The sequence below is a fragment of the Rhinopithecus bieti genome, unplaced genomic scaffold (assembly GCF_001698545.2).
Source record: "Rhinopithecus bieti isolate Rb0 unplaced genomic scaffold, ASM169854v2 scaffold_72, whole genome shotgun sequence".
NCBI classification, from domain to species: Eukaryota; Metazoa; Chordata; class Mammalia; order Primates; family Cercopithecidae; genus Rhinopithecus; species Rhinopithecus bieti.
In genome coordinates, this window is record NW_016803042.1 from 353,643 (window position 1) to 366,660 (window position 13,018).

General features: G+C 40.2%; 1 protein-coding gene across 1 annotated transcript in view; it reads left to right on the forward strand.

Annotated features, from left to right (window-relative positions):
* The window catches only part of PKP2 (plakophilin 2), a 117,599-nt gene that overhangs the window by 78,517 nt on the left and 26,064 nt on the right, over nucleotides 1–13,018 (forward strand). The window contains exons 7-9 of the mRNA XM_017886048.1: nucleotides 2,365–2,482; nucleotides 3,633–3,797; nucleotides 4,734–4,907. Of these exons, the coding sequence (XP_017741537.1) occupies nucleotides 2,365–2,482; nucleotides 3,633–3,797; nucleotides 4,734–4,907 (457 nt within the window). The remainder of the gene's footprint in view (nucleotides 1–2,364; nucleotides 2,483–3,632; nucleotides 3,798–4,733; nucleotides 4,908–13,018) is intronic.

The window sequence follows — 13,018 nt, forward strand, 5'->3', positions numbered from 1 at the left end:
CGATTTCAGCTCACTGCAAGCTCCACCTCCCAGGTTCACGTCATTCTCCTGCCTCAGCCTCCCCAGTAGCTGGGACTACAGTCGTCCGCCACCACGCTCGGCTAATTTTTGTTTTGTATTTTTAGTAGAGACGGGATTTCACCGTGTTAGCCAGGACGGTCTCGATCTCCTGACCTCGTGATCCACCCACCTCAGCCTCCCAAAGTTCTGGGATTACAGGCGTTAGCCGCCACACCCAGCTCCCTTTAGTTCTTGATATAATGCTTAGGCACCTTTGTTTCTTTGACAAATATGCATTGAAAGCAGTATTTTGAGGCAGAAGGCCTTTTGGAAATCACTTATATTACTTTATTTGGTTAATTTTTTAGACAGGGTCTTGCTCTGTCACCCAGGCTGGAGTGTAGTAACACAATCTCGGCTCACTGTAGCCTCAACCTCCAGGCTCAAGCAGTCTTATTCCTCAGCCTCCCAGGTAGCTGGGACTACAGGCACATGCCACCATGCCTAGCCAGTTTTTTGTATTTTTTCGTAGAGACAGGGTTTAGCCATGTTGCCCAGGCTGGTCTTAAACTCCTGGGCTCAAGCAATCTTCCTGGCTTGGCCTCCCAAAATGCTGGGATTACAGGTGTGAGCCACAGCTTCTGGCCTATATTATTTTAAAGATGAGGAAAATAAGGCTCAAAAATGTCTCGAAGTTGCAGTTCTTTTGATGTTCAGAATGACACTAACACATTATAAACAAAAAGTCCTGAACATATTTTGGATATTCTACCTACCAGTAAAAGAAACTGATCTGGGCTGGACGTGGTAGCTCATGCCTGTAATCCCAGCACTTTGGGAGGCTGAGGCGGGCAGTTCACAATGTCAAGAGATCGAGACCATCCTGGCTAACCGACATGGTGAAACCCCATCTCTGCTAAAAATACAAAAATTAGCTGGGTGTAGTGATGCACGCCTGTAGTCCCAGCTACTCAGGGAGGCTGAGGCAGGAGAATCGCTTGAACCTGGGAGGTTGCAGTGAGCCGAGATTGCGCCACTGCACTCCAGCCCTGGTGACAAAGCGAGACTCTGTCTCAAAAAAAAAAAAAAAAAAAAAAAAAAAAAAAAAAAGATCTGATACATTTTATAGGGACAGTTCTTAACAATTAAAGTTGGGAATAGAGGTGATTCTCAAGTTTTAAAAACCTGAAGGCCCTATGTTGACTGAGGTATTGACACTTTTGGGAAAAAAAAATATGTTTAAGTAGTTAATGCTAGTAAGAAAAACTTAATCTAAGGGAAGGTAGTAACAATAATACCAGACTATAAACATGATGTGAATCTGCACTGTAATCCCCAAATGCATTACTTTCCTGTATTTGATAAGTTTCATTTCTCAGTAAACAACTTCCAATTGTAGGTTCAGTTACTGTTTGTAGAAAGGTGTCATGACTTAGCCATATTAGAAATAGAGAAGTGTAAAGATGTTCATGGGCCATACTCTTGACTGAAGCCTTACACACTGCAGACTCTTCCATGTTTTCTGTAACATCTCTCTGCCATTTTAATGGTAAAATGATCATATTTTAGAGCATCTGATTTAATATTTGTCAATAAGAGTTTATACTGAAACCTAGAAAACCACAAAGAATGTAGTCCAACACACTGTCTTTACAAATGAGGAAACTGAGGCCCAGAGCAACTTTAAGTTACTTAGAGTTAAAATTAGAGCAAATTGGGACTTGGCATCCAGTATATTATAATGTCTAATGTGCCATTTGCTCTCATTCTAGTTATAAAAACATTTGCCTCATATCCAAAACAGTCAAAATGGAGCGAAGATTAAGTAAATAATGTTTTGATCATGGTGCTTGGAGTGAAGTAGATGGAAGATTTATGACACAATTACGTGTTGTTTGGAAATATTTAGAAAGTATGTTCAGGCCGGGCGCGGTGGCTCAAGCTTGTAATCCCAGAACTTTGGGAGGCCGAGACGGGCGGATCACGAGGTCAGGAGATCGTAGACCATCCTGGCTAACACGGTGAAACCCCGTCTCTACTAAAAAAAAAATACAAAACTAGCCGGGCGAGGTGGCGGGTGCCTGTAGTCCCAGCTCCTCGGGAGGCTGAGGCAGGAGAATGGCGTAAACCCGGGAGGTGGAGTTTGCAGTGAGCTGAGATCCGGCCACTGCACTCCAGTCCGGGCGACAGAGTGAGACCCCGCCTCAAAAAAAAAAAAAAAAAGTATGTTCATAGTTGATCCTTTAGGCAGTCAGTGATTTGTTTCCAAACACCTGGAAGAAGCGTCAAGTAAAACTTCAAAACAAAGTCCTGTTGGATACACAGCCTAAGACTTACGGTTTTTTGCTTACTTTTTTCTGGTAGAAACATGAGTTCTGCTGGCCCTGATGGGAGAAAAGCAATGAGAAGATGTGACGGACTCATTGACTCACTGGTCCATTATGTCAGAGGAACCATTGCAGATTACCAGCCAGATGACAAGGTGATTCAAGAGATAACTATCCTGTTCTGTCTTATTAGATGTTTCAGAATATTCTTAAGATATTTGCTTGGTTTTAGATTTATTCACTGACTCAATTGCTGAGCCTAAGATTTTTCCATACATCGTTAGAAATATTAAAACCTATTGCCTTTTCTATTTTCCAGGCTCCAATGTCTGTCTGTCTAACCTCACTATGTGGATATTTGAAAGAAGCACAAATGCTACATGTTCAGCAATGAATTTTAATGTATCTCTTTTTTCATTCCCAAACTTGCTCCTTCTGTTTATAATCCTTTTTTTTTTTTTTTTTTTTTTTTTTTGAGACAGAGTCTTGCTCCATCACCCAGCCTAGGCTGGAGTGCAGTGGTGCAATCTCGGCTCACTGCAACCTCCACTTCCTGGGTTCAAGCAATTCTCCTGCCTCAGCCTCCCAAGTAACTGGGATTACAGGTGTGCACCAACATGCGTAGCTATTTTTTTTTTTTTTTGTTATTTTTAGTAGAGACAGGGTTTCGCCATGTTGGCCAGCCTAGTCTTGAACTGCTGACCTCAGGTGATCCATCGCTTCGGCCTCCCAAAGTGCTCTGTAAAGGCGTGAGCCATAGCACCCGGCCTATAATCCTTCTTAATAATCATCACCATCCACCAAAAGAAGATGGAAATCTGAGTAATCATGTGCTACCTCTGAAAAGGCTTTCAGTTCTTCCACTTCCCTCTGATGCTTCTGCTGTTTTCCTACATTGTGCATCTTTCATTCCAATTATTACAATAGCCTCCTAGTTGGTCCCTATAAACAGTATCTCCTCCTCTTCTCCAACTCAGCATGGCTAGTAAGTTACGTATCTATAACTATAGAGTTGTTCTGGACACACTCTTTAGAAAGTAAACTAAAAAGACTCTCCATTGTTTAAGAAATTTAGCCTCTACTTCTTAGCATCACACTCCTGACTATTCATGATAACATTAGCTTTTCTAGACATACTCATTGTGTGTCTAGAAATACTCATTGATTCCCCCAGGCAACCCACAGTTTAAGCACACCCAGTTGCATCTGGTAAACCTTGTAAGAGCTAAAGCCTGCGTCCTGTGCTATCACACCTGCAAGGATGTCTATATGTATACGATCAATATTCTTGTCCTGTTTTCTCAGGCCACGGAGAATTGTGTATGCATTCTTCATAACCTCTCCTACCAGCTGGAGGCAGAGCTCCCAGAGAAATATTCCCAGAATATCTATATTCAAAACCGAAATATCCAGACTGACAACAACAAAAGTATTGGGTGTTTTGGCAGTCGAAGCAGGAAAGTAAAAGAGGTATATTGGGAAGTTTTTTAAAGAATGAGAAAGAGAGGGAGATAATGAGAGAGATTCTGTGTTTGTGTATATGTGTATGTCTAAGGACTTGGTATATATCGGCACTATTTTAAGTTATTTTAATTCTTACATCAACCTTTTGAGGTGTGTATTATTAATACCCTCATTTACCAGTGAGGAAACAGAGACACAGTAAGATTAATTTTCCTGGAATAATTCAGCAAATAAGTAGAAGAGATTGAATACAATCCCAGGCAGTCTGGCTGCAGATTTTCATTGCTACCCATGAACCATACTGCTTTATGCCTTATAGGTTAGGAAAGAAGCTTAATGCAGCATAGCTAATTGTATATAAATTGTTTTTATTAAAGTCAGCCCCGATATTTGGCTTTGGGCACTCTGAAAACAAACTTTGGACATACGAAAAGCAAACCTCATAGGAAGGAATACATATTTATTTCCATACTGATATGAAAACTAAAAGAATGTAACCTGCCCTCCTTCTCTGAGTATCATGGTATTTGTGGAGATCAGCTGGTAAATGTAGAACCCTGGTGCTATCCTGGACACTTTAACAAGACTGAGGGAACAGGCCTGTTTTTCTTATCTGCAGGGTGGTTGTGACTAATTTAGCTTTTAGCTCAACAGCAGCCTGAAAACCATTCTAGAATGGCCTGTGCTTAATTCTCTGAATTTTCTCTCACTGGGAGAAATATCAAGTTAGAGGTGTGGGGTGTTACTAGGAAGAAATAATCATCATGGGCTAAAAGTTAAGTGATTAGAAATTGTATGTATTTGCTTTTAAAATTTCTATTTCAAGGGCTTATGCAAATTATGAGCCTTTCTAGACAGTATTTTTGGTCTCCTGGTTTGAGTGTGAAATTGTAGACATCACCTGACATGCATTAATTCTGGATTCCTTTTGTGTGTGGTCAGCAATACCAGGACATGCCGATGCCAGAGGAAAAGAGCAACCCCAAGGGTGTGGAGTGGCTGTGGCATTCCATCGTGATAAGGATGTATCTGTCACTGATCGCCAAGAGTGTCCGCAACTACACACAGGAAGCATCCTTAGGAGCTCTCCAGAACCTCACTGCCGGAAGTGGACCAGTGAGTATTGGGCCTGATTTCCTACTTTTTAAAATAATGATATTGTAGACATACCTACATTCGTTTCAGAGATGAAACAGTGAGGTAAGAGAAAAAGGTTTCTTATTTTAGTCAAGACAGTTCTCAGAAATTACAGAGGGTTTCGGTCTCAGCTTATGTGAAGTCAAGTCAGGCTGCTGTTGGTCAGTACTCTTTCAGTTACAGATCTCAGAATCCTGCCTCAAACTGGTTTAAGCAAAAAAGAGGAAATTTTTGGCTTATGGAACTGAAAAGTCCAGGGTGGGTCTTCTTTCTGTCATGACTGGACTTAGGTGCAGCAGTGATTACAATTATGACTTTCTTCATCTTTTGGGCGTGGTTTTCCTCTGCTGGTTTTGTTCTCAAAGGTTCTGTCCATAGGGTAACAAAGACAGCCATGAATTATTTCAGGCTCACATTTTATCAGCCCAATGTGTCCCCCACAAGAAACAAACTACCATTTTCCCAAGAGTGTTGTTAAGAAGTTGGAGAGTATGTCTCACGGACTGGCTTGGGCCTCTTGCCCATTTCCGAACCAGTACCTGTGTCTCTGAGGCTGTGATGTTCTAATCGGCCAAGTCTGGATCATATGCCCAGATTTGCACTTCCAGGGGATGGGTTTGATTGGATGAGGGCCACTACCCCTTGTACCACATGGGCTGAACTGGTAAAGGAGTGCTCCCTAATGGAAAATGAGACTGTTACTACCAAAGGAAGGAGGAAAAAGTGCTGGGAAGGCAAAAACAACAGCAGATGTCTACTGCAGTGTGGAGTTGGAAAGGCCATCTGTGCTTTTGTGTCCCAGAAATTCAGCTACAAAATAAAGAGCTGATCCTCTTTCCAGACGCACTTACTTTATACCAGCAAAGTCAAAATAATTAAAACAGTAAAAGCTTATTCACTTCCCCATGTATTTTATACCCTTCCTATATTTAAGGTATTCTATAAGTATTTAATGATTTAAACTAAGCTTGTATTATTTGCCTTGGTCGTGAAACGATTAGAATGAACTCCCCCCAAATAGCTCATTGTCTGTCTAGTCTCCACTTATCTCTGTAGAGAAAAGGACTCTTGTAAGTAGCAAAAAAATTTATGTTTTACTTGAGAAACCATATTATTCTTTAATATGTGTGCTTACACAGAAGCTTGTTCTCTGTTTTCAATAAAATTGTGAAATGCTAACACCAGTATTTCTCTTACCTTAGCATTGTGGTTAAGAATGCAACCAAACTTTCATCTGTTTGGCTTTCTGCAAAATGTACATTGAGAAAGAAACTGATAACTACCAGGGAGCCCTTAATGACACAGGGACACTAATGAATCATGTTATTTCCCATTTTCCTATACTAGGTTTCTCAAAATCATTTCTCTTACTTTGCTGAACTACAGAAGCCCTCTTACTAATTCCCAGCTAACATAAAAGACAATTAAATAGGGGGCTGTGTATGTGTGTGTGTTTAAGCTTGCTGTGGTCTGAGTCTAGTTCAATATAAGCTAACCCTTTAAGCTTGGATTTTAGCTTCTTCCATTCCAGGAGCCTCCCACAGAATCCAGACCAGGGGTGCTTTCATTTTTCTGAGGTTACAGGGATATTTGTGCCACTTAAGCTCTGAATATGACTGTATTACGTAGTCCCTAAGTTCCTACATTCATTTGCTGAACACACATTCTTTTGAGCATATTACATAACAGACACTAGCAGTTATGGTGTGGGTTACACAGCAGTAAGTAAGACAAATCCCTGTGTTTGGTAATAGTCTTACTGGGATAAAAAACAGAAATTTAAAGTACTAGGAAAACTGTAAGGTACCAGGTCCATAAAGGACCTAAGTAAGGAAGATATCTTCATGCCCTAATTGTATCAAGGCATTTAGAATCATACCTAGCCTTAGGTATGACTATTGGCTGTTTCCCTCCCTTCAGGAGGGAGTGTTTAAAGGGAGTCCTATACTCTCTCCTAAAGGCAGGGAAGTAGCCAATAGTCATACCTAAGGGGCATAATAGGCCATCCCTAAAGGGAAGCTTACACTCAACTGATACTGATTCATACTCAAGGTTGTTAGAATTGGACTTGGAGATTTATAAGAGAAAATCAATAGCAGCATGGGACAAATATGAGGCCCCTTTATTTTATTTTATTTTATTTTATTTTTATTTATTATTGTTATTTTTGAGATGGAATCTCATTCTGTCACCCAGGCTGGAGTCCAGTGGCGCGATCTCGGCTCACTGCAACCTCCATCTCCAGGGTTCAAGCAATTCTCCTGCCTCAACCTCCTGAGTAGCTGGGATTACAGGTGCCCGCCACCACGCCCAGCTAATATTTGTATTTTTAGTAGAGATGAGGTTTCACCATGTTGGCCAGGCTGGTCTCAAACTCCTGACCTCAGGTGATCCACCAGCCTCAGCCTCCCAAAGTGCTGTGATTACAGGTGTGAGCCACCGCGCCCAACCTCCCTTTATTTTTTTAAGTTACGAGATGCTTTTTAAAATTTTGACATACGTGTTTTTTTTAAATCATTACTTTTCCTGATTTTGTATGCTTAGATGCTGTGATAAGATCTCTGGCTTTATAATTTCAAGCAAGGAATCTTTGAATAGGAAAATATGAAAATTAGGTCATACACATAGTACCAGAAAATATCAAGTCCATTGGTCATATGATCGTAACTGAGATAGCACCAAACAATTAATGACGGTGTACTTTACTTGGCAAAGAACCCAAGCTGAAATCGCTTCCTAAAGGACAGATTATATAATTTACATACAAAAATTATGACAGTAATTTCTAGTTAGTAAAAGTATGTTAGTTTAAGCTTTATTAGTTCAGATATAATAGTCACTGTGGTAGCAAAAGGATGGACTAATAAAATTTACCTATTTATCAAGCTCTTTAAATATAATATAAATTAAAAGATTAAACATTGCATAGTAAAAGTTAAAAGTCATTGAAATAAAGTTTGGTTTTTTGTCTTAATTTTTTGAGATAGAGTCTCATTCTGTTGTCCAGGCTAGAGTGCAGTGGTGCGATCTCGGGTCACTGCAACCTCTGTCTCCTGGGTTCAAGTAATTCTCGTGCCTCAGCCTCCCGAGTAGTTGGGATTACAGGCATGTGCCACCACTCCCAACTAATTTCTGTATTTATAGTAGAAACGGGTTTCACCATGTCAGCCAGGCTGGTCTCGAACTCCTGACCTCAAGTGATCTGCCCTCTTCAGCCTCCCTAAGTGCTGGGGACAAGCCTGACCCACTGCGCCCAGCCTGAAATAAATAGTTTTAAAAGCCCTTTATTTAATATCGATCAGAAAAAAATGAAACAGATTCCCTCAGCGGCCCCCAACCTTTTTGGCACCAGAGACTGGTTTCATGGAAGACAGTTTTTTCACAGACTAGGCTGGGGAGAGAGAGTTTCAGGATGAAACTGTTCCACCTTAGATCAATTAGATTCTTATAAGGAGCACACAGCCTAGATCCCTCATGTGTGCGGTTCACAATAGGGTTCGTGAGCCTATGAGAACCTAATGCCACCACGGATCTGACAGGAAGTGGAGCTCAAGCACTAATAATGCTCACTCACTGCTCACTTTCTGCTGTGCGGCGGGTTCCTAACAGTCCACGGACTGGTACTGTGCCCCGGGGGGTTGGGATCTTCTGCCCTACCGCATACCTTACCCAAAAATAAATACCGACAGGAATGAAACCTAAATATAAAAGTAAATACCAACAGGAATGAAACCTAAATATAAAAGTATATACCAACAGGAACGAAACCTAAATATAAAAGTAAATACCAACAGGAATGAAACCTAAACATAAAAGGTAAAACAATAAAGATGCTAAACAATTACATGGAAGAATATCTTCATGACCTGGAATAGGGAAAGATTTCCTTAAAATGGACACAAAGAGGACTAACCTTAAAGTAAATATTTGATAAATTGACTAAATTAATAACTTATGCTATCAAAAGACATGTTAAGACATTACAAAGGCAAACCACAGAGTGGGAAAAGATTTTTGCAACATATGTAAGTAACAAACGTGGGTATCCAGAAAATATAGAAGAGTTGAGATAACAATAAATAAAGAAAACATGGACAGCCCAATAGAAAAATAAATGGACAAGAGACTTAAGAGACACTTGGTGAAAGATAACATTGAAATAGTCAACAGTCATAAATTGTTTCCCATGGCCAATGTCCAGAATGGTGTTTCACAGGTTTTCTTCTAGGATTCTTACATTTTGAGGTCTTAACATTTAAATCTTTAATGCATCTTGAATTAATTTGTATACATAGTAAAAGGTAGAGGTCCAGTTTTGTTTTTCTGCGTATGGCTGGCCAGTTATCCCAGCACCATTTATTGAATAGGGAGTCCTTTCCCCATTGCTTATTTTTGTCAACTTTGTCAAAGACCAGATGGCTGTAGGTGTAGAGCTTCATTGCTGGGTTGTCTATTCTGGGACCTAATTAAGCTAAAGAGCTTCTGCACAGCAAAATAAACTATCAAGGGAGTAAATAGACAACCTACAGAATGGGAGAAAATGTTCACAAAGTATGTATCTGGTAAAGGTTTAAATCCAGAATCTGTAAGGAACTTAAAAAATCCAGCAAGCAAAAACCAAATAACCCCATTAAAAAAGGGAGCAAAAGACATGAACAGACATTTCTCAAAAAAAGACATTGCCAGTCGCCAAAAAACATGAAAAAACCTCATCATTACTAATCATCATTAATCATCAAATCAAAACTACAGTGAGATGCTGTCTCACACCACTTAAAATGGCTATTACTAAAAAGTCAAAACGCAACAGATGCTGGTGAGGCTTAGGAGAAAAGGGAACACTTACATACTGTTGGTGGGAATATAAATTAGTTCAGCCACTGTGGAAGGCAGTTTGGAGGTTTCTCAAAGAACTTAAAACAGAGCTACCATTCCACCCAGCAATCCTATTACTGAGTAGATATCCAAAGGAAAATAAATTATTCTACCAAAAAGACATGTGCACTCATATGTTCATCACCATGCTATTCGCAATAGCAAAGACACAGAATCCACCTGGGTGCCCATCCATGGTGGATTGAATAAAGAAAATGTGGTACATATGCACCCTGGAATGATATGCAGCCATAAAAAAGAGTAAAATCATGTCCTTTGCAGCAACATGGATGCATCTGTAAGCCATTTTCCTAAGTGAATTAATGCAGGTACAGAAAAACAAATACCACATATTCTCACTTATACGTGGGAGTTAAACATTGGTTACTGGTGGACATAAAGATTGCAACATTAGACACTGGGGACTACAAGAAGAGGGAGAGAAGGAGGGGGAAAGAGATGAATAACTAACTCTTGGGTACTATGCTCACTACCTGGGTGACGGGATCATTCATATCACAAACCTTAGCATCACACAGTATACCCATGTCACAAACCTGCACATCTACCCCCTGAATCTAAAAGTTGAAATTTTTTTTTCAAGGCCAATGAACATTTGAAAACATTTTTTCAACCTCATTAATGATCAAGGCAATATGAGTTAAAAGTGCTATTGCAAACAGTTGACCAGCTAAATAACAGTCGTTCTCACTTATTTATAAAAGCTAGAATATAGAATCTCTATTTGGTAGTGCTCATTGCTTATTTTCCTTATGGAGCAAATTATAAAGGTCATCCTACTTCAGGCTTTCTCATTTCCCTCAGTGAATAAGAATTAGTGAAATTTTGCCGTGCTGTCCCCAAGCTGAGCAAACAGCATTTAAGGAATCAGACCTCATCTATAGTCACATGTTTTCAGTGATTGTTCTTATGAATTAACATGAAAACATTAATGCTCTTTATTATATCTAAGCATATATCATTAAATAGTGTAGTATGATATGTCTATAAAGCAAGATTTTAATTCTCAAGAAATTCTCATGTTTTAAAAGAAAACAAAAATTGTAAGAAATATTTTGTGACTTTATTTGATTCCTCATCTTGTTTTCAAGTACCTTCTGAGATGATAAATCTTCAGGGAAACTTGATAGCATATTATTTATACAATTCAGGTCAGTAAACATTTGTATAGGACCTATCGTGTGCAAGGTACCATACAAGGCACTGAGGTGGAGAAAAGATGGATAAGATACATTCTTTCAAGAGGCTAATGAATCGTCTAGTAGGAGAGATAGGCAGTTTAGGAGAGTTGTAATCTAGAGAATTAGGGAATAGTGGTAAGGAAGGAAGTAAAATGTCAGACTACAGAGGACTGTTTGAGCCGTACTAAGATGTTTGAACATCATTTGGAAGGCGATGGGGAGTCATGAAAGCGTTTAAATCTGAGGTGTGGAACATAATCAGATTAAATTTTACAAGGGTGATTCTGGTGTAAGGCTTTGAAACCCTCACTGGTGTTTAAGAAACAGCAAGTTTACTAGCAACATTGAGTTCCTTGTAGAGATTGAAGGCCATAATTTGCAGATTGGTTCTTCTGCAAATGCACTGTTGCCCTAGCAATATTTGGTAGACAAGTATAAAATCAGAAAAGAAACAAGTTAAATGAACCCTGTGTTGCAGTTTTGATGGGTGAGAGAAAAATAAGCTAGACTGACAAGATTGTTGAGAGTATTGGAATTTTTTTTTTTTTAAGATGGAGTCTCACTCTGTCGCCCAGGGTGGAATCCAGTGGCACGGTCTTAGCTCACTGCAACTTCCGCCTCCCAAGTTCAAGTGATTCTCCTACCTCAGCCTCCCAAGTAGCTGAGATTATAGGCGCCCACCACCACGCTCAGCTAATTTTTTGTATTTTTAGTAGAGACAGGGTTTCACCTTGTTGGCCGGGCTGGTCTTGAACTCCTCACCTCAGGTGATCTGCCTTCCTCAGCCTCCCAAAGTGCTGGGATTACAGGCTTGAGCCATAGTGCCCAGCCTGGAGAGATAATATTTAATGTGATGGTTCGTGCACTGTAGTCTAAATAAGAAATTTAAGACAGGAGAGAATTGATATCTTGAGGTGTAAGGAATGAAGGTCGGGTAGAGGGACTGAAGTTCTTGATGAAGCTGAAGAGAAACATGGTAGGAGGGAGAGCAAGGAGAATGGGAAAATGTGTTCAGAGCCTGACATTGCTGAGTTTGTTTTCGGAGGCAACATGTCTCTGAGTGAACATAGGCTCTGTGTGATCATGGAAATGAGTGGCTGATGTATGGAAGAGATGAAAGTCAGGGACTGTGGGGAAGTCTAGGAACTGTGAGGTAATCATTTTGATGAGGTATATGAATAGGAGATGGAGAAGGCTATGAACTGGGCTCCAAAGCCTCCAGCGAATATTGAGGAAAGAACAATAGGCCTTGTGATAGCAAAGAAAATGCTGTGGGGGGTGATACAGCTGGACGGTGGTAACTCAGAAGAACAGGACTTATGCATTTGAGGGAAGACGGAATAGTGTAGAAGTGCAGCTAGGAAGAGAGAGAAGTGCCAAATGTCCCTCCTGGCCCAGGATACAGGAGTGGTGTCTAGTAGTCTCCTCCTTGGATGGCTACAGGCGAAGGATTCTTCTCAGAGGAGAGCAAATAGTCTAACAGAATGTTCTGCAAATAAATGAAAGACAAATTTTTATTTGTTTATAATAGAACAAACATTATAAAATAGTAATTAAATTCCTTTGAGTCATGGACACTTTGAGAGTCTAATAAAAGATATGTTTTAATAACTAATAAACAGAGTATTGCAACTGTATCTAACAATTACATGTTTTCTTCCTCCCTTTTTTTTTTTCCCCCGAGATGGGGTCTTGCTTTGTCACCCAGGCTGGAGTGCAGTGGTGCAAACATGACTCACTGCAGCCTTGACCACCAGGGTTCAAATGATTCTCTCCCACCTCAGCCTCCCAAGAAGCTAGAACCACAGGTACATACCGCAACACTGGGCTAAATTTTTTTATCATTTGTAGAGACAAGGTCTCACTATGTTGCCCAGGCTGGTCTCAAACTCCTGGCCTCAAGCAATCCTCCCACCTCAGCCTCCCAAAGTGCTGGGATTACAGGCATGAGCCACCAGGCCCAGCTTCTTCCTGCTGTTTTTAATATTGAAAGAAAAGGCTGGGCGCGGCTCA